Genomic DNA, 13,000 nt, shown 5'->3' with positions numbered 1-13,000 from the left:
GATTTGTCTGTGCCAGGAATAGCACTGAGTTCTTACTGAAGCCACAACAGCAGGAGAGCTGGCCTAAAACCAGCTCCTTCCCAGTCACCCCAACTCCCTGTCCCAGGCAAAGGTAGAGCTGGGGGGTGACAGGTTATTGGGACAGGACACAGCTGGGCTGTGTGGTTCAACTATGCCCAAATCGCCAGCACCGTTCTGCTTCCACCCACCACCCTGTGTGCAAACAGGATACAGCGGAGAGAATGGCAGCAAGTTGTCCCACGAGTCACGTTTAGCTGGGACAGCACCCAGGATGTGAGCTGGGAAGTCTCTTTGGCACCCAGTGCCACAAGGTTGTGGGAACAGTGCGCACCTGCACCGCGATGACAGACAGGACCTCCACCAAAATGCGATTGAACTCGTCAAAGCAGCCCCAGGCGCCTGTCTGAGCCAGTCCCTTGTAGATGTTCCCACAGGACTGGAGAGAAACAGAGCATCAGGATGGGGCTCAGGTGCTGTGATCCTGCATGGCAGCTGCAATGGGGGGTTTGGTGACAAAGCTCGAGTGCTGAGAGCTGCTCGTGCTTTATGGATTCTGCCCTTCCCTAAGGAAATGCCCCACAGTGATATGGCCCCATGCCCCTGGGCTCCCCCGTGCTCCCAGAGACCAAACCAGGGCCCCCCTTGTCTTGGATATCCCATGGTTCTCACCTCAGTGTCACCATCCTGTTGCCCCGTGCCCTACCTTGTAGTCCATCTGCTCAGAGCAGTTGAACACGTAGACCATCATGCCCACTGCCCGGCCCAGGTCCTTGGTGGTCTCAGTCTTCCCAGTGCCCGCAGGGCCTGCGGGGGCCCCGCCCATATAGAGGTGGAGGGACTGTGTCAGGGTGATGTAGCACCTGTGAAGGGAGGACACTGGGGCTGAGCAGGGCCAGTGGTGTGGCATGGCCACAGAGCCGCAGGCAGCAGCAAGTGTGGGGAGCCGAGTGCCAACCTGTCCGTCAGGGGGGTGATGACCAGCCGGGGGGTGTTCCCCAGGTACTCGTAGGCGTACTGGAGCTGAGCGTCGCAGATGTTGGCGTAGCAGTGCTTCTTCCCCTCGTCCCAGCGGTGCCGGAGCTGGGACTGCCAGGCGAACGCCTGGTCACTCTCCACCTGCAGAGCAGCCAGCTGTGGAAGGCAGGTGAGCACCGGTGCTGCCCACCCCGGCCCGCTGGGACAGCAAGCTCCCATTCATGCTTTGGGACCGTTCACCGCTTCCCAACACAAGGAGAGTGTGCAAAAGGGTTCCAGTGCCAGGTTGGGGCAGTGCCATCACTCCTCGTGGCTCAGCTCAGCCCACACCTGCCAACCGCAGTGCCCAGCCCAAAAGTAATAGAGTGACAGGAAGTCTGTGCTCAGAGGTGCTGAGAGACAGTGTAGTAAAAATACCCTCTTGTACCAAATACCTTCGTTTGGATCATTTTGGCCACAACGTCCCTGGAGTGGACATCAATGGTACAGATCGTCATGATCTTCATCCTGTCTCCAGCACTCAGGTTCCCAAGGAGCAGAGAAATGAGGGCATTCAGCCGAGCAATCTGGGGAAGCAAAGAAATGATGCACATAGAGACGATGCCCTTGTTTTCCCACCTCCTGGTGACTCCCAGCCTGGCAGAGGGGCTTGGGTCAGCTCTGGGTCAGGTCCAGATGATGCCAACCTGCTTTTTGTTATAGTCCTTCAGGGCATTCTCGTAGCCTTTCTGCAGACTTGAAAAGGCAACACCAACCTCTGAGGTCCACGAGATCTGGGTGCACGTCAGGGCGACCTGCAGCAAACCACAAGGACAACACGGCCATGGAGGGAAACACATTGCCCGCACTATGGCTCAGGGCAGGTGCCTGCAGCTCCCAGGGATCTCTGTCTCCTCCTCTTCCTCTCAGAGCCTGGCTCAGCCTGGCCCCACGCAGCAGCACCCACCTGTGCCGGGTAGTCGAACACCCACTGCTCCCGCGGCTTCGCCTCGTAGGTGACCAGGGCCCGGGGGATGAGCTGCCGCAGCGTCGAGCGCATGCGCTCCAGCACCCGGTTCAGCCAGATCTCAACCTGAGGAGTCACATCCAGCAGAGCTGAGCGAGCGGCTCCCAGCCTGTGTCCCCTCAGGCTGCTCAAACCTCTCCCTGTGCAACAAGCTGCAGGAGAGACCCCGGTGCTGGCCCCACAGGGCACATCCCATGGGAGGTGATGGAGGGTGGTCTGAGGGTGAACAGCAGAGGGGAAACCACCTTGTAACCCCCGAGGGGCTGTGAGGCTGTGCAGGTTCACAAGACTGCGCTGTTCTGCACCTCTAAGGCAGGTCCCATTTCTGGGGTTTTTGGCCAAAAAGCTTTGTGATTACATTTTTAAACTCCTGCCAAGCTGTTAGTGCACAACCAGCAAAAGGCTCATCCCCATCCTCAACCTGCCCCCCCATCCCAGCAAGCGGAGGCTCCACAAAGCTCAGCTGACCTGGCCGGACAGGTCACAGTCTGCGTCAAAGGGCACGTACTCCCCGTCCCGGCTGAACATCCCCTGGGCCACCTTCAGGGGCTTCTTGTCCGAGCTCAGCTGGAAGTTCAGCTTGGCCACACTGTCGAACAGCTTCGTCAGGTGCCGGGACACCTGAGAGCAGAGGCACAGCCACCATCAGGAGCCCCATCACACGTGGAGGTGTGATCAGCACTTGGATCTACCTCCGGGTGCTCCCTAGGCACTGCACCCCCAGGAAGGGGGATCAGGGATGGTGTTCTACCCGTTAGGGTGAAAAATGTTCTAAAACTGCTCAAACTGGTTAGCAGGGAAGAGGCAGAGGACTCACCCCCGTGCTCACACACAACCTATACCTCAAGGGGCTCAGTCCCCTTTGATAAAATATCCAGCAGGTCCGCAGAGGAGACAAAGTAGAACCGGGGAAAAGCCAGTCTTTTGGTCTCGAGGTATTCAGCCAAGGCCTTCTCACAGACCTCCAGCCTGGAAGAAAATGGAAAAACCTGCTGTCAACCCTACATATGGGTTTTACTCTTTGCTCAGTTCTTGTCGGTGCTACTTTGGGGGAATCAACCCCTTCCTCTGGCCCCCTCAAATGCTCCACTGGGATGACTGAACCCTTACCTGTCCTGCAGCGCTTCCAGTCGGTCGAGCAGCCTGGGCTTGTTGGTGCATTCGACCACATTGGGAGTTTTTTCTGCGTCAGCCATTAGCTCCTGAAGAGGAAAAACACTTAAGTCCACCTGAAGTGGCAGCGAGCCATGGGGTGAATGTGGAGTGGGAATGGCATTCGCACTCGGAAATCTTGGTCGATGGTATCAAACTTCTTTGACTCCTCTGGCAGTTGGCTGCGGGTGTCTTCAGAGGCGATGAATATTGTTTCCAGGTGACCCCACTTCCTCTGCACCTCAAACCAGGTGCTGATAACAGCGTCAGCTGTTGACAGCTTCTGCTGCCAGTCTTGTGCCTCCCGGAGGAAGAAGGCTCGGTACTTGGAGGCTAACACATTCTGCAGCTGCACTTGGTTGTCCTCCAGCGTCTCGATGAGCAACTCATCTGCCTTGAGCAGTGGGAGTCCAGTCCTGCTGTGGGGCTCGTACTCGAACTGCATTGCTGCCCAGGTAGTATCCAGGGTATTCAGCACCTGCAGTCAGGGCAGGAGGATGAGCTGGGCACCACAGTGCTGAGTCCAGCCCCCGCGGGAAGGCAGGGCGGCAGAGGAACACCTGCTCCAGGCAGCGGCTCCACGAGCTCCCTGCTGCCTGTGGACTCCAGTCCCAAGAGCCGGAACACAAGCGCTCATCAGCCACAGAGCCACATTGGCACAGGGCTCTCAGCAAAGCAGGGGAGGAGCTGAGCCCTGTTTACCTTCTCCATCCCTGCCTCCTTCGTGGCTTTGTCCACGATGCCGCGAACCTCCTCCTCGAACTTGTGCAGGTTCAGCTGCAGCAGATCCGCGAGGGTGGTGTCCTCAGACATGGTGAAGTCCACCTGGAGAGGAACCGGCATGGTCGGGCCATGGACTCCCCTCTGGGGAGAGGCAATCCAGCAGCTCACCCAAATGAGCTCATTAACACCTGCGTTTGGAGACCCTACACAAATATTTGCATGTGGCCAGATTTAAACCCAATGGCACCCTTCCCTTGCTGGGTGCGGATCTCAGGAGCCTCTTGGGCCAGGGGCTGGAGCCAGGGATGGGCGGGAAGACTTGGGAGCACCTTAGTTGCCTGCACAAGCTCCTGCCAGTGGCGGTCCCTGATGGCTGGGTTCTGCAGCTCGCTCACAGCGCGCAGAGACGTGATCATGTTCTTCATGTTGCTGTCCAGCCCTATGAATGCGTCCCAGCTCTTCACCTCCTTATCCAAGCTCCGGATGTCTTTAGCAAATTTCTTGCACTCAATATCCATATCCTCAACGTTGAGCTCATTCCACCTGGTCGTCTTCCAGGTGTCAATGCTCATGTTCACCTGGACCCGGATACATTTTCACAGACATGTGATTAGCACAAGCATTCCTGCCCAGAATGAAGAGCAGCATACCCAGTGCCCCCATGCAGCTGTGCTGGGGTGTGCAGCCCCCCACACCTGTCTCATCCTCCCTCTGACAGCGATGAGCTCTCTAAGGAGCTACAACAGCTCTGTATCTTTGGCTGGCAATGCCTGGCTGGCGCGGGGTGCCCATGCTGTGCCTGGTGCATGTGCCAGGTGCCCGTGCCAGCCAAGAGCAGCCTGCTGTCCAGCCCTTGCCTGGAGGTAGTGTTGTGCATTGTGTCCTGGCTCCCCGACCGTGGCACGTACCAGGCTGACCATGTCCCAGAGCTCCTTCAGCAGGCGCAGCTCCTTGCGACACGCTTTGAGCTGTTTGTACTCTGGGACTGGCACCTCAAACAGCGCAGCTGAGGAGGCCAGGTCTGCCATGTCCCTCTCCATGGCCAAGATGTTCTTCTGTTGCTGGATGGAGAAAAGGAGAAGGTTTCAGCCAGAGATTGTGTGCCAGGGACATGTCTCCTACTCCAGTGGTGGCTCCATCCCTGCTGCAGGGCCAGATCCTCCCTGTTGGACTGGGAGCTGGAGCCAAAACCAGAGCAGCTGCCCCACCCCAGCACCCAATGCCAGGGATGGCCATGCAGTGCCAGGGGGGACACTAGTGGCACTGGTGTCCTCTTTCCCTTTCTTACCCTGTTCAGTGACTTGTAGGGGTTCGGGTCCGTGTATGAAAAAGGGGCTTTTCCCTGGAAAGTCTCCCGGAAAGCGTGCTGCTGGACCTGTGTGGGAGGATGGGGCTCAGGGGGATAGTCGGGACCCGGCAGTCGGGAAGAGCAGCGGGGTCTTCCCGAAGCTGCTGAAGAGCTGCCCATGTGCCCCCAGCCCCAGGCAGGCACCTCGAACTCCTGGCACTTCCCGCGGAGGACGGCAGCCTCGCTGGCTTGCAGGGGCGCCGCGCTGTCCGCAACTCGCAGGCAGAGCCTCTTGTTGTTGTCCCAGCGCCCAGGCAGGTTCTGCAGTGGGCACCGTGTGGGGTCACCAGTCTGGCCCCGGGGAGCCTCTGCCCATCTCCCCGCACCCCGAGCAGCCTACTTTAAGTTGCAGGTGGATCTGCTCCGGCATCTCATCCCCGTAAGTCTGGAGTAGGTCAACTGTTTCCTTCAGGGGCTCAAACATGCAGTCGGTCACTGCCTGCCTCTCCCTGACCCTTGCCAGATGTCCCATCACTTCCACCAGCCCATCATAGTCTCCCTCCTCCAGAGGTTTACTCAAGCCGGCATTAGACTCTTTGATGAAATCCTCCAGCTCCTGGAGACTGGGAGGACAATGGCAGGGACCAGGCGTCCCTGATGGGGCTCAGGGTTCACCATGCAGGGCCAGGGCATGGCACCCCATGGACTCGGCCCTGATGGTGCCTGGAACCTTCACCTGCACCTCCACAACTCTGTCCCCTGCAGCCAGCCCTGCCCTGGCACACAGAGGTGCCTGTGCCACAGCCCAGCTGAGCTCAGGTCAATGGGAGTGCCACGTCCCCAGGCCAGGGTTCACCAGGCCCTTACCTGGAGGTGACGTGGTGGGAGAGGTAGTGCCGGAGCACCAGGCTCTGGCCCTTGATGGCGTCCAGCAGTGCTTTCTTGAAGAGGCGACAGTCGCTCTGCAGCCACCCCCCAAACACTGTGGTGTCAGCAAACCCCAACACCTCTTCGTGCAGCGCCTCGAGTGCATCGATCTGAGGACAAGAACAGGTCACAGCCCACAGCTGCCACCTCCCTGGACACTTCATGTCCTTCAGGGCAACCCAAGCACCCAGCACATCCCCAGGAACTCATCCCACACCTCCTGCTTAAAGAGCTGGAGGGGTGGGATCCCAGATGTCGCAGGCTCTTCTGGCTGTGGCTCTGGCTGCGTCTCTTCAGGCCCGGGGGCACTGCCCAAGGTAAGGAAGCGCTGCAGGAACTCCTCAGGGGTCTCCTGCCACAGGTGGGAGTGCTCCTCAAAGCTGGCGCTGAACTCCTCGCCCTCTGCCATCGTGCTGACCACCAGTGACACCACCTTGTCCCGCATCCTCCCAAGGTCTGGCTGCTCCTCCACTGCGGTCTGAAGGGACGGGCAGAGCTTGGGGACCAGCTGGGGGCACCGGGCTCCTCACCCACCTCCCACCGAGCCGGGAGCTGCTGCCGCCGGCCATGGACTCACCTTATAGCTGACTGCCCCCTCCAGGAGCCGTGGCATGGAGGCCACTGCTGCCTCGGTGTCCCCGAGCAGCCCCTCCATCAGCGTCAAGAAGCTGTCGCCAGCCCCCACCTCCAGTGAAGGCTGGTACCGCACCCGGCCCTCGCACAGCTCCATCTGCACCTCGAACAACGGGAACACCTCGGCCTGGAAAAGGGCAGTGCCTGGCATGGGGCTTCATGGCCCATGGCCCCCAGCCCTGCAAGTGACGGGGACAACGGGGGACACTGCAACAGGTACGTTTGGCCACTCAGCAAACTGACAGTGAGCGGTGGGACACCCCAAGCCCACCACACCCGCTGCAGGCACACTGGGACCTACATCAGGGTTCATGTTGCTGAGCAGCATCTGTAGGGATTTCTGGACAAATCTGCAGAGCCCATCCAACACAATTCTGTCTATGTGTCCCACATACTTCAGCCATTTCTGCGAGGACTTGTCAGCCTTAAACAGAGTTGCATTCTCCTGCCATGGGAAAACCACCGAGTGTTTGTCAGTGAACATCCAGCAAAGGCACTGGCTCCTAGCACTGCAGGCAAAGCCTTCCTTGTGGCCCCTGTGGGCCCATCCAACACTCCATCCCATGGGCCTCACCTCCACCATCCCCTGGATCCTCGTGCCCGTGTTCTCAATGGCAGTGCGGCGCTCAGTTAAGGCATTTTCTCTCCCATCCAGGTCCAGGAATGGAGCTGTCTTGTGGTCCTTCCTTCTAAACAAGGGAGTGGCTGAGCAGTCCTGCAAGGAGGAGAGAATGGGGCTGCTCTGCTGAGCCAGGGAAAGGAAAATCCCAGCCGGATGTGTCCCAGAAAGATGCTTGTGAAGCACTATCAAATGTTACCTCCGTCAGCTGGGTGATGTTATTCAGGTTCAGCTTTGCTCTCTGGACCCGTCTCTGCAGGTCTTGCAGGGTGTCCCTTATCTCCTGGATGTATTCCATGACACCTGGGAGAAAAATGCACACATAAACAGTTTGTGCAGACACCTCCAGGGGTGCAGGAGGCCAGAGGGTGTTGGGGACCCCCCAAACGCAGAGACGATCCCCAGCCTTGGATGGCCGAGGTGGGGGTTGGTACCTTCATGGTTCCAGAACAGGGACTGCTCAGCGCTGGCCAGGCGGCCGTCCAGGGCCTCCAGCTCCCCTGTCACCAGTGGCTGCTCCACCGGCAGCAGCCGCTGCTTCACCTGGGGCCAACACAGCCACAGGTGAGTGCCCAGGTGGAGCAGGGACCCTGCTCCAGCCCAACACTGAGGAACAGGGTCCCCACCCCTCCAACACAGAACTGGGGGGTGGGAGGAGGATGGCAGCAGCCACAGCTTGTCCTGTCCACAGGACGGGCAGGGACCTGAGGTGCCAGTGATGTGCCTGTGGTACCCCAATCCCCCAGCCCCTCTCAGCCTGGCTGGGGCTCAGGGCATGGAAAAGCAGCAGTGTAGACTCTCTTTCAGAACCTACCTCATTGTACCAGCCCACAATGAGCAACAGGTTGTCCCCAAGCTTTTGGAAAGTCTCATTTTGGGCAAAGAGGTGCTCGGCATTCTCTGGGATGTCCTGCTGCTGCTGGATTTTCAGGTACTTCACCTCCCGCAGGACAGCAATGAGCTGTGAGACACCATCGCCAGGAAGGGGTTTGTTGGCAAAACCCACCACACCTCAGGCAGCCCCTGAGACTGCAGGATTCACACTGGGGTGAGGGATCGCTGGTGTTCCCCGTGCCAGCACCAACCTCTTTGCTGAAGTTCACACTGAGGAGGGCAGAGTCGGGGTCCCTCCGGAGCAAGGGCTGCTCCAGGCTGAAGTGGCATTCCTTGCCAGCTCCACACGCCCACTCCCTGTAGACCCTCTTGCTGTAACCTTGCAGCAGCCCCATCATTTCCTCATACTTCCCAGACACCAGCTCAGCCTCAGCACCCACCATGGCACTGTCAGGGGCACAATAAAGCAGCAGCTGCTGCAGCAGGACATGGGAGGGGACCCAGGCCAGGCTGGATCCTGCCCGGCTGCTGCCCCACGTCCCCATGAGGTGACAGGGGACCCGCACGTACGGGTGGTCGATGGCCAGCAAGTCCCTGCGTGGCCCCTCCAGCCGCTGCTGCAGCTCCAGAGCCCACTTCATCTGCCCGGCCACCGGTGGCACGTTCTTGTGGATGGGTGGGGCTCCCCCGGGGGGGGGCCGGCACACGGCCTGGGTGTCGTACAGCACCTTCACACTCTCCAGCTCAGCATCAAACATTCCCAGCAGGGCCATGTAGCAGGGGGAAACCTCAGCTCTGACCAAGGGTCGCTCCAGCACGGAGGCAAACATGCGCACCAGCTGTGGGAGAGAGAGGTGCTGGTTCCTGTGCCCTGGAGCACCCCTGGGATCCCGGTGACTCCCAGTCCCTGCAGGTGCCAGGCTGCCAAGCTGGGGTACAGGTACCTTCACGGCGGCTGACAGGTTGTTGCAGTCATCAAAGCCCCGGCAGAAGATAGCAGCCAGCTGCCTGTTTGCATCCTGAACCTTCTTCTGGAACTCTGCAAAGTCTCTGTTCCATTGCTGCCAGCAAGAGTGAAATGATTTAAACTGGTACAGCCCCTGTGCCTCCTTCCCAAATCCTTCCTGAAATGTTTGCTAAACTTGGAGGGCCCAGAGCCCCATGACCTGCCCCAGAGCCAGCCCTCTGCTGCTGTGGGACAGTCCCATGGGCTGCCCTGCAGTGTGTTCTGGCAAGAGATTTTTTTTCTTCTCACTTAGTAAATGTCTACACCTCCATCCCAGCATCCATTACATTTCCATCCCAGCATCTGCTCACCTCTTCATTGGGATCCAAGGGATCATATTTGCAATCAGCAAAACTCTTGGTGACTTCACAGACCTCTTCGGAGATCCGCAACACCCAATTCCCAAGGAAGTTTCCTCGCACCCCTCCCAGAACTGTCTTCTCCAGCTTCAGGAAGTCAATGGCTGCCTGGAACAGCTCCTGGCAAGCACAAACCCCCATTTCACTTGGCTCCCCCTGTCCCAGGCTGCAGGTGCAGGAGCTGCAGCACTGGCACAGGGCTCCATCCTGCCCATGCCCCATTCCTGAAGACCATTCTCCCAGGGATGCTCCCTGGCCTGGTTGGGGGGTGGCCGTCCTGTGCTGGGGGCTCAGGGCCAGGAGGGCTCTGCTGGGAATGGTGCCACAATGCTCCCAGCAATGTCCCATTGCATCAGCGGCCCCAGCTCACCCGGTGCTGCTCTCAAGGACCACCCCAGGATCCCCATGGCAGGGAAGGCCCAGCTGCAGCTGGCACTGTGCCCCAAAATGCTGTGCTGTCACCTCGATGGTCTTGAGCCTGTGTAAGAAGGCGTCCATCCTCCTGAAGGTACGGGTGGGAGGGAACTCCCACAGCTGTGGCTCCTCCTGGGAGGGGAAAGGGTCTGTCAGTCAGTGGGGTCAGTGTGGAGGGGGCCGGGTGCCTGCACACTGTCCCTACACTCACCGGGAACAACGTGGGCATCAGGTTGGAGCAGTAAGTGCTGTAGGACTGGAAGAACTTCTCTATTGTGGAGATGCTCAGTTTGATTCCCTCCAGGGTCTCCTGGGGTTCTCCTTGCAGCCCCTTCAGCACGTCCTCAGGGCTCAGGAACTTTTGGGTCTGGGACAGACAGATGCAGGCAGGGACTATTGTCAGGAGGGTGTGAAGGCTCCTCCTGTCCCCTTCATCCCCATGGCCTTGCTGGTTGCCACCTGCAGCCTGTGCCTGCCCCAGACCCCCCCAGCCCTACAAGGGCCTCTGCTGTTCCTTGTCTGGAGTGTCTCTGTGTCACTGCAGCTGGACTCCCCACACCTGTCCCAGTGGGGCAGCTGGAAGGGATGTGGGTCGGTGCTGGGGCTGTACCATGGTGATGAGGAGGTTGCAGATCTCCTGCAGGACACGGGCTACGTGGGCGGGTGAGTGGTAGAGCTGGCAGTGAACCCGGAGCAGGCAGACAGTGCATAGCACCTTGGGCACAAAGGGCTGCAGCTGTGGGAGCAGAGCCCCATCAGTGTGGGGACGTGGCAGAGCTGGGGGTATGTGCCCCCCCTGCAGCCTCTGGGGCTCTGCGCCACCACCCAGATGAGGCAGCCAGGCTGTGCCTGGTTATTTTGCCACATTACTTACCTGGGAATAATCCGCTTGTTCCACCTCCTCCAGCAGCACCTGCAGCGGTTGCAGATGGAGGCTGACATCTTTGGCTTCCTCCAGGCCTGGGACAGGGAGAAAACTCTGGGTCAGGATGGGGACACCCTGTCAGAGGCAGCCACCACCACATCCAGCTGAACACTGAGGAACAGGGTCCCCACCCCTCCAGCATGGCACTGGGGGGCCTCACCAGCATTGACGGCCTTGAACATGTTCTGCAATGATGGCCAATAGCAGCTGTTGGCCTTCTCCAGCGTCTTGGCCAGCACTGTCACTTGGGGCGAGAGCAGCTGGTACAGGAGAGGTGGCAGGCTCAGCATAGGGGGCTCAGCACGGGGGGCTCAGCACGGGGAGTCCACTGCGGGTGAGGCAGTACCTGGTCATTGATACACTGCAGGTTGGCCATCCTCGTCTGCCAGAACTCAAACTCGACCCTGGGCAGGGGGTGCACTCCCTCCAGCAGCAGCCGTGCTGAGTCCTGGCTCAAGATCTCTTCAATCTGCTGGGACCACTCGACGATGACGGTCTCGATGGAGTGCAGCACTGGACCGTCTGCAGGCCCCACCAGGCTGAAAGGCAGACAGGTTATGCCCCAGAGGAGCCATAAACTGCCCCAGGGGAACCCCAAACAGCCAGGGGAGCCCCTCGTGCCTGCTTGTGCAGAGGCCTGGCATGGGCCCCTCAAACCTTCTCTGCTGCAGGGGTGGCTGTGCCCAGGGGTGTGCAGGGACTAAGCCAGTGTCCCAGTTCCTCCTCCCCGAGGAACTTGTGCTGCCTGGGCCCCTGTTTGCCCTTTCTGGCACCAAATGGTGCCAGCAGCACCCACCAGTCCAAGGCGGCGCCGGAGTTGTCCCAGCTGATCAGGTGCTCAGGCAGTGGGAGCAGCGGCTTCCCCTGGATCTTCCCGCCCATCATAAACATCTTGTTCTGCAGCTGGTGGGTCTGTTGCACAACATCCTCCACCACCATCCTGGGCCAGCTGAGCCCCTGCTCCTCACTCAGAAGCAGGGGGGACACGACCTGGAGGACAAGGCTGGGTTGGGTGCTCTCTCAGGCACTCCCGTGCTCAGGGCAGTGGGCGGTCATGCTGCCCGTCCCAGTGTCCCTTCTCGCTGCCCATCACAGCACAGTCTCAGCCTTGCCACAGCTCCAGCGGCCACCAATGGGTTTTCCTGATATTTCTGTCATCAGTGTGACCAGGAGTCCCCTTGGTCTGGGTTTCCAGCTCTCATGGGCTGGGAAGTGTTGGGAGTGGCACAGTGAGAGCACCCAGCGGGGTCAGGGGCTGGAACACAGGCAAAAGCCCCCGGCACTGCAGGGGAATCATGGGGGCTCCCGCGGCCAATGCAACTTTCGGGTACTCTGGGCTGGCAGTGGGAATATTCGTGGGAAGTTTGAGAGAAATCCACTCAGAAATTTCCCAGATGTGGGGCAGGGGGGAGGGGACATTACAATGAGTTTCTAAAACCACAGGGAGGAAGTGATCTAGTTGGGCCCAGGAGAAAACTGGGCTGGTGACCTTCCTCCAGCTCTTGTCCTGGTGGGGCTCATTCAGCCTACCACAGGAGTCGCTGAAAGGTCCGGGCCACTGCCTGGGGCAAGTTTTTTCTATAAATTTCAGTTTCCTTTGGAGACCACCTGGAATTTTGGCTTTAGCAGCCTGCACCAGACATCCCGGCACAGCACTGTGCCCGGGGAGCTCAGCTCATCCCACTCGTCCCACCTGTGCCTGTGCGGGCAACCCACCTCCAGCAGCACGGCGATGAGCTGCTCCACAGGCGAGGGGCCAATGTCTCCCACCAGCAGACCGCTCTGGCAGTTCTCCTGGGTGATGTTCTCCCCCTTCTTCTTCACAAAGTAGATGCCCTTGCTCTTTAGGGCAGATGGGAAACCCGTAGTGGGCAGGAGCTGCCCGGAGGGGTTCAGCCCCAACACCACCTCCAGCGCATCCTGCTGTTTGAAGAACTTGTCCAGCATGGTCGTGACCTCCTCGCTGCTCACAAACTTGCCCCACTTGTCCGTCGAGATGCGCAGCAACGCCGTGACCAAGCTCTCCATGAAAGCAAGCCGTGGGTCCTGCCCGGCCGACATTGCGGCAGCACCGCGGCCCCGGAGCACCTGAGCGGATCCACGTGCGGATCCCCGCTG

The 13,000-nt window shown here is 59.5% G+C and overlaps 1 protein-coding gene across 1 annotated transcript in view; it reads right to left on the bottom strand.

Annotated features, from left to right (window-relative positions):
* DNAH17 (dynein axonemal heavy chain 17) overlaps window positions 1–12,990 on the bottom strand; it is a 32,853-nt gene extending 19,863 nt beyond the window's left edge. Inside the window, exons 1-36 of the mRNA XM_029960132.1 lie at window positions 12,599–12,990; window positions 11,679–11,872; window positions 11,229–11,421; window positions 11,043–11,142; window positions 10,832–10,917; window positions 10,568–10,693; window positions 10,169–10,324; window positions 10,006–10,089; window positions 9,496–9,663; window positions 9,123–9,239; window positions 8,749–9,017; window positions 8,430–8,625; window positions 8,159–8,305; window positions 7,779–7,887; window positions 7,544–7,647; window positions 7,300–7,440; window positions 7,027–7,170; window positions 6,670–6,852; window positions 6,310–6,570; window positions 6,033–6,202; window positions 5,566–5,788; window positions 5,370–5,486; window positions 5,166–5,252; window positions 4,786–4,938; window positions 4,207–4,455; window positions 3,857–3,979; window positions 3,285–3,632; window positions 3,113–3,204; window positions 2,845–2,971; window positions 2,471–2,623; window positions 1,943–2,068; window positions 1,683–1,790; window positions 1,431–1,562; window positions 977–1,137; window positions 725–881; window positions 353–457 (exon numbers count right to left, since the gene is read on the bottom strand). Of these exons, the coding sequence (XP_029815992.1) occupies window positions 353–457; window positions 725–881; window positions 977–1,137; window positions 1,431–1,562; window positions 1,683–1,790; window positions 1,943–2,068; window positions 2,471–2,623; window positions 2,845–2,971; window positions 3,113–3,204; window positions 3,285–3,632; window positions 3,857–3,979; window positions 4,207–4,455; window positions 4,786–4,938; window positions 5,166–5,252; window positions 5,370–5,486; window positions 5,566–5,788; window positions 6,033–6,202; window positions 6,310–6,570; window positions 6,670–6,852; window positions 7,027–7,170; window positions 7,300–7,440; window positions 7,544–7,647; window positions 7,779–7,887; window positions 8,159–8,305; window positions 8,430–8,625; window positions 8,749–9,017; window positions 9,123–9,239; window positions 9,496–9,663; window positions 10,006–10,089; window positions 10,169–10,324; window positions 10,568–10,693; window positions 10,832–10,917; window positions 11,043–11,142; window positions 11,229–11,421; window positions 11,679–11,872; window positions 12,599–12,943 (5,754 nt within the window). The 5' untranslated portion in view covers window positions 12,944–12,990. The remainder of the gene's footprint in view (window positions 1–352; window positions 458–724; window positions 882–976; window positions 1,138–1,430; window positions 1,563–1,682; window positions 1,791–1,942; window positions 2,069–2,470; window positions 2,624–2,844; window positions 2,972–3,112; window positions 3,205–3,284; window positions 3,633–3,856; window positions 3,980–4,206; window positions 4,456–4,785; window positions 4,939–5,165; window positions 5,253–5,369; window positions 5,487–5,565; window positions 5,789–6,032; window positions 6,203–6,309; window positions 6,571–6,669; window positions 6,853–7,026; window positions 7,171–7,299; window positions 7,441–7,543; window positions 7,648–7,778; window positions 7,888–8,158; window positions 8,306–8,429; window positions 8,626–8,748; window positions 9,018–9,122; window positions 9,240–9,495; window positions 9,664–10,005; window positions 10,090–10,168; window positions 10,325–10,567; window positions 10,694–10,831; window positions 10,918–11,042; window positions 11,143–11,228; window positions 11,422–11,678; window positions 11,873–12,598) is intronic.
* Between the last annotated feature and the right edge of the window lie 10 nt (window positions 12,991–13,000).

Source organism: Manacus vitellinus, unplaced genomic scaffold (assembly GCF_001715985.3).
Source record: "Manacus vitellinus isolate BGI_N305 unplaced genomic scaffold, ASM171598v3 scaffold_24_pilon, whole genome shotgun sequence".
NCBI classification, from domain to species: Eukaryota; Metazoa; Chordata; class Aves; order Passeriformes; family Pipridae; genus Manacus; species Manacus vitellinus.
Note: the sequence above shows the minus strand (reverse complement) of the source record. Positions and strands in the feature narration are given on the sequence as shown.